Below are 12,045 nucleotides of genomic sequence, written 5' to 3'. Positions count from 1 at the left end.
GACTTTAATTCTGCGAGTATAAGAGAGATTAGAACATAAACATTTGATTATTAATTGGTTGTTATTGTCAAAAAAAAAAAATTCCTTGGCTGTTATAGGAAAAGGCTGTAACATGGCGTTTCGTTATTAAAACTCTGATTTTGTGCGAATTTGTTAGATAACAACCAAAACCATATTATATTACAGAATGTTATTGCATTTCTAGTTTAAATAACAACAGTTAGTTTAATAAAAAAAAAAAAAAAAAACAACAACAGTTAGTAATTAAAATGAAACGAGAAAATTTGGTAATTCCTTTTCAACATGAAAACCGTGTTTCAATATTTCTGGAAGGTTGAGAACTGAGAATCAATAGATTTAGGACTTCTGGAGCGATTTTCCGATTTAATGGCTTTTTGCTGTCATTAAATTATAAAGTTGACTTTAATTAATTATCATACATGATTGTATGTGTGGCAAATGTCTTTCAGATCAACACAAATTGGTGGGATTTCTTTGTCGAATCCTAATAGCAGCATTGACTTAGTAACTTATTTTGTCCAAGAGAATTTGGCAGTCCATTTGCCAACCATTATTATTGTTATCACTTTACCTAAACACATCCCAGTTCACAACTTGTTTTTCGATTTTTTAGGTGAAAATGTCTTACAACGAGACAAAGGTATGCCATCTAGAAGGAAAAGAGTAATAGAGAAAACTGAAGTTCCACGGTTTAATTTCTTCACAAAAATAACCGTTCACTCAATTGCTTAAACTAAACATAGCTGATAGATATATCAATTATATAGTTCATGCGTAATTCTGTAAAATCACTATATAATTCATGTATATCGGCTAAAAAAATTAAACAATAAATCCAGCCTGCTATTTATATAAAAATCTTGAATAACTCACGCCAAATATTTTTGATTAACTATACCAAATTTTATGCAGGGAGTAATACTTTTAATATATTTTATAATAATTGAGTTTGACAAAAATTCAATTTGTCATTTAAAAATTAAATTGAACAAAAATCATGTGATGGGGAGAAAATTATTGCAGGAAGTAGAGCAAAAGATGGGACAGGTGAAAAGACAAGTAGTGATTTAATGAAGGAAAATAAAAGAAGGGGACACACTGGTTTCTAGCTAGTACAACTAGGCTGGTAGAAGTATGAGATTTGATTTGTGACGCATGTTAAAAAGCTTAATTTGTTATTGGAATATCCCGTGCCACAAATGACAAATCAAAGATAAAAATGATTCACCCGCAATTAACGTACGCACTTTTTCTCTAGTCTAATTACGGTCATGTTTACGGTTTAAAAGGAGAGAGAAAATGAACTTAAAAGTGACAAAGTTTACTAGATATATACGAACTATTCTCTTAAGAAAATAGCTAGGGCAGTCGACATAATATAAATTGAACAAGTTTGTACATTACTAAATAGTAATAGTTAGATTGACAAGTTAAAAGAAAGGAGAAGATAAATTGCTCTTCACTGGTAGAACACAAAAAGAAATTGCTAAACACTTTTAGTACAACTTGAGATGGAATTATTGGTGGGAAAATTTGGAGGAAAAAAAATAAAATTAACTGTGCAAGAGAGGAGGCAGAACAGTTAATTAATATGTTTAATTAAAATATTTTTATTTTTAAACAACTGTGAATTGTAAATCAAATGAGGATTTTAACATCGTTTATCAGATGTCTTAATCTTATAGCCTGTTTGGCCAAGCTTATTTTTCCCCAAAAGTACTTATTTTTTCAATAAGTGCTTATTTGAAAAAAAGTGAGGTGTTTGGCCAAGCTTTTAGAAGAAAATAAGTACTTTTGGGGAGTAGCAAAAATAGTTTTTCAGCAGCTAAAAAAAATAGTTTTTGCCAAAAAGCATTTTTTTTGAAAAGTACTTTTGAAAAAAATATAAATAGAAACACTTTTCAAAAACTTGATCAAACACTAATTGCTGCTCAATAGTGTTTTTTTAATTAATTGGCCAAACACAAATTGTTTTTCGCCAAAAGTGCTTTTTTAAAAAGTACTTTTTAAAATAATCTGATTTTAGAAGCTTGATCAAACAGACTATTAATCATTGATGTATGAATCTTGGCCATTAGGTGCCTTTTTTTAATGTTATAATCACTTAATAGGTCTGAACATATCTAAATGATTAAACATTTTTAACAAAATTATTATTATTACGATGTCTATTAAAAAAAATCTCTATAAAAATGACAGCTCAACAATTCCATTCATCCACAACACCAATATCAACTAATGTCGGCGCCATGCACTTATGAGCCCGTTTGCATTGGCTTATAAGTTGCTTATAAACTGTTTTCAGTTTTTTTGAGTGTTTGGCTGGCCAGCTTAAAGTTATTTTGTACATAAAATAAGTTTAAAAAAATAATTAGACACATTTAACTTAACTTATCTAATGCAGCTTATAAGCCGAAAACAACTTATAAGCCAAAAAAAAAAAAGTCAGTCTACCCCAACTTATTTTTTTTGACTTATAAGCTGTTTCTAACTTATAAGCTGCTTCTTTTAAGCCCATCCAAATAGGCTCTATATCAACTATCACCACACAAACGACCTCTTTAATTAATAACAAGGGTTTGAAGTGGTAAATCATAAAAATAGACAAAATGTCTGATCCAGATTTTGAGGTCATAATATATAGTTGAAATCCCTCTATTCACAGCTATTTACAGAAATAAAAATGTTCAAAACTTCCACGTTTAATTAGACTTTCTAAGAGCAGTCCTAGAAAATTGGGGTTGACAAAATCAAATGTTATCATTACCAAATATTCCTACAGGAATCAATTCATTTGGTACATGAAAAACCAGAATTTCCAACTGTAGCATAAGTCAGGTAGGTAACCTTACATCTTTAGGAATAATCCTCAAATTTTAGATTCTTTGACCAACAAAACTAATATATAATCAAACAAACATTAAAATGTTTGTCTGATAATAAAATTCAAATTACTAATTAAGACCCAGGTTTGTTGTATCTCCGTCGGACTACTTGACGTGCACATCGCTTTTAGTCAGTGTTTAATTTAATCAATCTATCTTATTCATGAACTTAAATATTAGAGACTTGAAAAGGAAAAAAAACGAAATACAACTAAAACTGAGTATTAGTAATCAACGCTATTGTGGGGCTAACTTTTTGTCCGCAAGAAAAAAAAATTACCAATTGGATTGTGAATTTTCTAAGAACAGGATGAGAAATTTACCGATAAAAAGTAGAAGGTACCAGTAAAATTGTCAAAGTACATAAAGTTGGCACGAATAGCACCGTTGTGAAAAAAATGTATAGTCGCACAAGAAGTACCGCAAAAGGGGGTACTTAATCAGCGTGGCTTCATTCAAAATGACAAATTATGATATATGTTGTTGGTGTATAGTCAACACGTGCCATATAGGCATTTGAGTCATTTCCACGTAATATGGTTATCAATCAAGAATTATCCTACAGATGGAGAAGAAAAAGCTACAAATATGTTTGAAGAAAAAGAAAAAAATAATATTGGAAAGTCACTTCCTTACGCGTATATTACAAGTCTGAAAAAGGCATAACAATAACCTTTGTTTTTCCTTTATTTTTCATCAATGTACATTTTCTTCTGCCAGAATTAAATGTTAAGCATACATAAAGATTGGTCGAATTGTTTTATTTTAAAATTTTAGTTTATTTGTGTTCAACTTCTATAAGCCGGCAAACTATAACCGACGAATTATTGACCATTGAATATTCTATGGAAGGCAACTTCAAAGACCGTCACAATAATGATATTTATTTATAATAATTTATACAAAGTTAATGCGGTTGGCCAAACCATCATAGTATTATTTTGCTTAATCTTTTGATCCAAAGAATTTTTAAATTTGAGACATTAGGGACCCTAGAAACCCATATTAAAACATTTTGCGTTGTATAGCCTACAAATGTAGAGCAAGGGTCTCTAATAAATTAGGATAATACATTCTTTCCGTCGTATAATTATTTAAGTTAATAGGAGTATTAGCTTCAACTATAAGGCAAATCCTTTATCTTCCATTAAGGTTCTTTTAGCAAATTAGATTCCTCATGATTATCGTTGTTAGTATTAAATAATTAACCGACAGTTTAAAGAAGATTAAAAAAAAAAGAGACACATCTTTTTCTTTCTTTAATTTCTTAACTGCTAAAACTGGGGGTTTCACACTTCGGGCAGCTTTGTTTTGATGGGGTAAAGCTCTGGTCCATGTGAATTTGGTGTTAAACCAATTAGAGAGTTAATTCGCTTTATTGTTGTGATAGGATATGTTAACCATTTTTAGCTCATAATTTATAATTTATGACTTTTTTTTTTTTTTAGTATAATAGTCTGATATTTGGAATTCACTAGTCTCTCTAATCCAATTTTACATTGCGTAACGCTATTTAAGGGAGAAGCGCCCATACTAGAGATAATTTTTCATTTTTAAAATTCAAATCCGAGATCTGATTTAAGAATGGAAGATCCCATATATACGCTTGACCTATTTTTTTTTTTTTTTTTTTGGTTTTCCACCCGATGTCCGGTATCCACATTGGAGTCTGACTATATTCGGATTCGCGCCGCATAGGGCCCCATTTGGGAGGAAGCGCTTTCTTTCAAGGATTTTTTCATACCCAAAACTCGAACCCGAGACTTCTGGTTAAGTGAGGAAAAGCCTCATCCGCTGCATCACATCCTTTGGTGGTAACCTATTCGTTAAAGAACTCAATGTCTAATAAGTTGGACATTAAATAGTCAATTTTCTGTGTCATCAAATATATTACATAGCACATAGTTTTATTAGCATTATTCAAACTAAGTTGTCACTGTGGTACTCGTGCTATTCTGTAGGCTTAGTAACATGAAATCTCAAGTTTTCCTATTCCATACAACAAGAATTTGGTTTTCATATTTTTGTTCTTCCTCTGTAAACGACAAATTAAACCTATTCACATGTGCTAAGGTTTAAAAAAGTTGAACCTCTTTTTTAATTCATATTCTGTCCTTACTCATCGAGGTCCCCGCGTCCAGTAATAGTAAAAATGAATTAAAAGAGGATGATTTCCTCTTTAATATTATCCTATCCTATACGGCTAAACGGGTTGGTTGAACGCACTTATTGCCTTTATTAACTTTAGGCTGATTTTGGATTAGTTGCATTAATTAATTTGTTGAGACATTACCTTTTTAGTATTGCAAGGTGGATGCAGCTAAGCCTATTGTTATATAGCAGGCCAAAACTGGAGATCTAGATATAGGTCACAAGTTTTTGCAATTATATACTATATCATAACTGATTTTTATTACTCATAATAAAGTGATGTTTGAAAATGTGAGTAAATTCTCTCTTGAACAGTTTAAAAGTTTCAAAGAAGAAGAATGAATGAAGGCCGAATTTCTTAAATATACATAACTGAACGCTACAATAGTAATAACTCAATTGTACAAATATTTAAACCAAAACATTCAAGAATATTCTCGCAAATTTTTAAGTTGAAAATTAACTTCCAAAAGATAAAATCATAAAAACAATAGGAAATGATATTCATTAACTACTGAGCCCTCAATAGTAATTACTCAAAACTGAAAGAATACATTCTCTATTTAAATATGTAGGCCTAGTAACAAATTCACGTATGTTTTTTAAGTTTCTTAAATAAATGGTCATAATTTACAATGAAATTGAATTGGTTCAATTTACAATCCAATGATATTTCAACCACTAACCCAAAATTAGGATTTAGGTTTCCTAGACAATAGCGTAAATAACCTCTTATACCAAGTCAAAGTACATGAAGATCCCAATAAGGTAAAGTATCAAGATAGATTTTATGCTCAATTAATTTTTCAAATCCCTTCAGTTAAGTGGACGAAGACTATTTTGTTATATGATTTTCCTAAAAAATCATATGTGCCAGTGTCCCTACACGCGGCTCATATCATTCGAGGTGACTTAACCAAGAATTCGTTAGCAAGTGCGGTAATAAAATTGTGTAAAAGAAATTATTATTAATATGAGTATAATTCTTTTTATAATACTGTCATATTGTAATAAACAATAAACCTGGAAAGCAAAAGAAAAAAAGTTGAAATCCTCTAAAGAAAATCAAATGATGCAAGGAAGAAAGAGATCATATAATTGCAAATAATTTTTTTTTAAAAAAAAAATCCTAAAAAGTTAACAACCTGAAAAAGCAAGAAAAAAATAAGTAGGCCCTTGGCCATGAAAATCAAATATTTTTCACTTGAAGTTGGAATTGTGTTTGATTATAGTTTATGCACAAGAATATTTCGTTGTTTGAATGTACTCAAAGTAAAAAAAAAAAAAAAAGTGAAAGCAGAATTTTAAATGTTATCCAAATTTTAAATACAACTATTGTATTGAAATTTTTATAATCAAACGCTAATTTTTAAATAAAATGAAAAATTTCCACGCCAAACGGGTCCTTAAGAGAGTTCTTGACTGGGTCTACAAGAGGTCCACAAGAGTCCAGGATGTCATCCACCTAAGCCCCAAGTCAGTTGAGTTTACTGACAATGCCTTCCTCTCCCAAACAAAGCCTGTCATTTGCTTCTTTAACTTTTTCTTCTCTTTTTTCAATCTGCCACTGTACTTTCTTGTTTCTTTCTACCATTTTTTCTCCCTGTAAAAAAGGAAAGAGCCGTAGAAAGTTACCCTACTTTTAGTTGCAAGCTGATGTGTACACACTATTACATCAGCTTTGTTGGTTTATCTTCTTCCAATTTATGGTATGAGAATTTTAGAGATTTTAGGAATTTCTTCAGCTTCAAACAAATATAACTCATTTCCTTTATTTGACCAACAATTATACTTCTTCTTTTTTTCCTATGATAATAACATTCGTCTTTTTTTATATTATATAACTTTGTCTTCAGAAGTTATTTTTCTAATGACAGTATGTTAATGGTAGTAAAGTTATCTTTTTATTTTTATTTCTTTTCTGATAATCAGTCATCTTCATAAGAAATTAAAAAAGAGGTTGTGGTGCCAACTAAGAGGTTGCCTTGCACCTCTTCCATGACTTCACTTTTACTGTTTGTAAGGCATTTCCTTCAATACCTACCACTGATAACTCCATCTTTCCTTTCCTTATGTGTCATATTCCTATTTCTAAAAAAATAATCATAAACATTAGTACCATTCTATGTATCTTTACTCTCTTTGCAAATTCAGTCCTTTTGTTGTTGTCATTTGGTTTACTGTACAGGGGGGCCAGAAAGCACCATCTCAGCTTAGATTTGGACTTGAATCTCTCAATGCTGTGAAAGACTCTGATAGATAATTGTATTAGTTTTGCTATTTAACTTGTGTAGCTCTGAAGAGGGTTTGTTTGTGTGTGTTCTTGGTAACTGGTCAATTTTGACATTGGCTATTTTTTGGGTTTACTTGGTCAAGATCTGTGGGGATTGGTTCTGGTTCATCTTTTAAGGAAGAGAATGATGATGGGGTTCTTGAGATCTGGGCATTAAAGATTTGGTTTTGGGTATATCTCAAAAAGGTATGGGAATTATAAAAATGTGAACTTTCTCAAAGTCATCAACTTTATTTCTCTATGTTCCCATTGTTTTGCATTTCTTGTTTATTTTCTTAACATTGGCATCAGGAGTTTTATAAGGGCTTTTGTTTATGTTGCTTTACATTCTGTATTAGCGGATCTTGTTACATGATCTCTTGGTTGACTGGGTCAGTTTATGAATTTGCTGTTTGCTTTCTGTGTTTTGATCCCTACACATTGGTGGTTAAAGGAATATTTTTTTTGGAAGTGCTGATATGTTCTGTTTTGACTTGGCGTTGCAATTAGAGAATTCAGAAATAAAAATTAGAACATCAGTTAGATATTGTTAGATGTGTGTTTTTTGTGTAAAGTTGCCGTTCATCATTCAATTTATGCTATTTTTATAGGTCTGTTGACATCCTAGAAGATGGCTTCTAGTCTAAAGGATGAAATGTCCCAAAAAACTGCTGTTTTTGGTCTCAAGGTCTGGCAATTGATCGGAATATTTGTTGGGATTTTCATTGTGGTAATCCTCTTATTGTTAACACTTTATCTCACTTTCCGGAGGAAGTCAAAAAGAGGTACAGACAATCTCCCTGTTAGCCAAATACCTACGGTTTCTAAGGAAATTAAAGAAGTTCGGGTTGAGCAAGTATCAACAAATGATTTTTCTCCACGGGACGGAATTCTTCTCACTATTCATGATAAAACCAATGATAAAGAATCCGACAAGGTTCTAGTTCATCTTGGTATGGGGAAAAAGAATGGAGATAACAGCAGTCAATCAGGTTCCTTCCATCATGTTGACAAGGACTGTTGTGGGTCACAATCAGGAGAAGACGGGAGTTCATGCAAAAACGGATTGTATAAAGCTTACAATTCACATCCGATAACTGCTCCTTCTCCTCTAACCGGATTACCTGAGTTTTCTCACTTGGGTTGGGGCCACTGGTTTACATTGAGAGATCTTGAGATAGCAACAGGCCGGTTCTCAAAGGAGAATATTCTCGGTGAGGGTGGATATGGCATTGTCTACAGAGGAAATTTGATAAATGGAACACCCGTAGCTATTAAGAAGCTCCTCAACAATCTGTGAGTCGATAAAATCATATTATATAATTTCCTTACTGGTCCTTTTGTTTTAGTTGAGTTTGAATTTAAGATCTTTGATCCCAGAGGTCAAGCAGAAAAAGAGTTCCAAGTGGAGGTTGAAGCCATTGGCCACGTGCGTCACAAAAATTTGGTTCGCCTTCTAGGATACTGCATTGAAGGAACTCACAGGTATTTCCCCGTCTGGACGTCCCTGTGATAGCCCTATACCTTTTTTGACACGAAAATAAAGCTGTGGATTCAATGCAAATTATGTTCTTTCTTGTTTAACATTTGAAAATGCTCTGTTCTAATTCATGATTTCAGGATGCTGGTTTACGAGTATGTCAACAATGGAAATTTGGAACAGTGGCTTCATGGAGCCATGAGACACCATGGGTATCTCACTTGGGAGGCTAGGATGAAGGTTCTCCTTGGGACAGCTAAAGCGTAAGTTCATTCAGTTAAATCTGTTTTGGAATAATACAGATCTCTTGATGTGCTACCATTTCTTGCAGTCTTGCCTATTTGCATGAGAATATTGAGCCCAAAGTTGTTCACCGAGACATAAAATCAAGTAATATATTGATTGATGATGACTTCAATGCTAAGGTCTCTGATTTTGGTCTGGCCAAACTGCTTGGTGCCGGGAAAAGTCATATCACAACTCGAGTCATGGGTACCTTTGGGTTAGTTTCTTCTTTCTGCTCCTTTTGATTCCATTCCAGCTTGTGTAATATTCATGTTCTGGTCTTTACAATCTTCGACTTTTGGTGTCTTGAAACTGAATTGCTATTTTAGCAGTATTATATCATTTACCGCGCTTTCAAATATTTGACAGGTATGTGGCTCCTGAATATGCAAATACTGGTCTCTTGAATGAAAAGAGTGATGTTTATAGCTTTGGGGTTGTGTTGTTAGAATCAATCACAGGAAGAGATCCTGTGGACTATGGCCGTCCTGCCCAAGAGGTTTGTTTTCTTTAGTACCTTATCTTAAGATCGAATTAGCACACTGATGTAAATATCTTATCTGCATCCTCATTATTGAAGAAGCTGTAAACTGATTTTGCCCATATATTTGGCAGAGTAGATCTTTATTAATACTTACCGTGCTGGTTTTCATATATCTCATTTGCATTTTCTATTCAGTTTCCCTTGAAATTTTCCAGATTACTTGTCGTTATATATCACGTACCATAATCAATGTTTACATGCTATGAATCTTTGAGAAGGATATCTCAGCTCAGCTGTTTCCAGCTGATTGATCTTGTTGAAAACCATGCTTATGACTTCACTCTTACTGCTGAATAAGAGTTTAAGAGATTGTCCTATGCTTTATCCTTTCTTGTTCACTATTCATTACATTACCTGAACGAATAGCTAATATGGTAACATCCTGCTAGTTCTTGTTGCTTACGAACAATGCTTGGTAGTCTTTTTGTCTCTTTTCACCATGTCATAATGAAAGATAATTTTGTATCTATCAAGACAATATTCATAATAACTAAGCTATCTAGTGACTTATCGAAAAAAGAAAAACTTAGCTATTTAGTGTCCTAGTCTGGTGCTTTATGTGGTGGGTGGGTATGTCTTCTTTGCTATCCATTAATCAGTAAAATAGTAATCTTATACTTCACGTCATCAAGTCCAATGGAAAGGTGATGTAGCTGATCAACATTTGAATTTTCTGGTCTTTCACCCTGAACGGCTCACAAAGTTTTATATTAAGACACGAGATATTAGTAGACTGAATCATATCTGAAACTTCTCAACCTTGGTTAAGAATTCTCATTAGAGCTTGAGTTTTAGTTGAGGATTCATCAAGAAAATCTATTTTTGATTTTGGCCACTGTTAATTTTTATGCTGATGTCCTCGTCAATCTCCCTCACCACTTCCTTTATACCAATATTCTACTTCTCTGATTAATTTGCTTCATAATGCAATTAATTCTTCAAACCAGTTTAGTTTTTCCCCATTTCCACTAGTAAATACCGACTTGGGATCGCAGATTTGATTCCTAAAGGGTTGACACAGGACTTCATTTGTCATTTATGACTCAAAAATGGTCTAGTTGCGAGTAGTTCCTCACGCTACTCGATATTTGTGTTACGAGCAGACTCTTAATGACATAAGACTTTCTGGTTGCAGGTGAATCTTGTTGATTGGTTGAAAATGATGGTTGGAAGCAGGCGGTCTGAGGAAGTAGTAGATCCAAATATTGAAACAAGACCACCAACAAGAGCTCTCAAAAGAGCCCTTCTGACTGCTCTGAGATGTGTGGATCCAGATTCTGACAAGAGACCAAAGATGAGCCAAGTTGTTCGTATGCTTGAATCAGAGGAATATCCCATACCAAGAGAGGTCGGTATCTCTGTGTTCTCTCTTTTCTGCCATGTAAAGCTCAAAATTTATGTTGCGTGCGCTGGGCCCTCAAGTTTCATATTTTGTTAATATGCGTGATCCCTATTAGATACAGTACTTCGCTTGAACAGATGCGTTATATTAGCAGTTTCTTGTAATTCAATCTGCATTGCTTGTAGAGGTTGTTGGATAAGCACATTCACGTCCGAGAGTTTATGAACATGGCTTGTGTATTTGACCCAAAAAAAAAAAAATATGGCTCGTGTATTTGATCATTCTTCCCTTATATAGGGACTTAGTCAACTGTTAACATTCTTTTAGACCAACTTCATTGTTTCCTGAGGTGTAGTTAAAAAAATAAATGAAGGGAGGATGAACAAACATCCACGTGAATACAGCTATTATTTGCTTCATTGCTTGTAGAGATGATACCCGATGATAGATATGCCTAATATTTTGTCTGTATATATCTTCGTCAAAATGTATTTTTTCTGTCAATTGCTCTACCCTTAGTGAATGGTCTTTGCAATGACGGTAAGAACGAAGACCGACAATCTTCTCTCATTCTTTGGGGGATTGCTATCCCTTGTCCATTAATGGGGAATATCATGGCAACCACATAGATGCTCATATGAATTGTGTGTTCTTTTCTTAATGTCTCCTGTTCATCATGATGTATACCCAAATTCTCTGATGTTGCAAGTTTCTGCCTTAAATAATATTTCATGTTGATTACTGGTTGCAGCTACAATTATAATGATAATAATATGGGATGATAAACTATTTTTGATGGAATTTGGATTAGATCAACTTGAACATAAACTGAAAAACAAAAATATAGCAAATCATTCACACACGGGGAATGAGAAACTTATGTATCATTTTCATTTTCTCCACTGCAGGATCGAAGGCAACGAAGATCCCAAGCAGGTAACACGGAGAGTGATTCTCAGAACTACGACACTGACAAGAGTGACAACCCAGATTCAAGGTCAGAAAGTAGAAGGAACCATAAAGTATAACAGGCTTAGACACAGCTTTCTGATTATTTATGAGAAG

General features: G+C 33.1%; 1 protein-coding gene across 1 annotated transcript; it reads left to right on the top strand.

The window, feature by feature from the left end:
- The first annotated feature begins 6,650 nt into the window (after positions 1-6,650).
- On the top strand, positions 6,651-12,045 carry LOC132064412 (probable receptor-like protein kinase At5g18500). The gene is made up of 8 exons (XM_059457387.1): positions 6,651-7,536; positions 7,941-8,625; positions 8,710-8,814; positions 8,950-9,072; positions 9,141-9,311; positions 9,464-9,593; positions 10,774-10,986; positions 11,889-12,045. Exons 2-8 carry the CDS (start codon positions 7,961-7,963, stop codon positions 12,006-12,008), a joined length of 1,527 nt encoding a protein of 508 aa, XP_059313370.1. The 5' UTR covers positions 6,651-7,536; positions 7,941-7,960; the 3' UTR covers positions 12,009-12,045.

Source organism: Lycium ferocissimum, chromosome 7, assembly GCF_029784015.1.
Source record: "Lycium ferocissimum isolate CSIRO_LF1 chromosome 7, AGI_CSIRO_Lferr_CH_V1, whole genome shotgun sequence".
Taxonomy (NCBI): domain Eukaryota; kingdom Viridiplantae; phylum Streptophyta; class Magnoliopsida; order Solanales; family Solanaceae; genus Lycium; species Lycium ferocissimum.
This window is presented reverse-complemented; position numbering and strand designations above follow the sequence as displayed.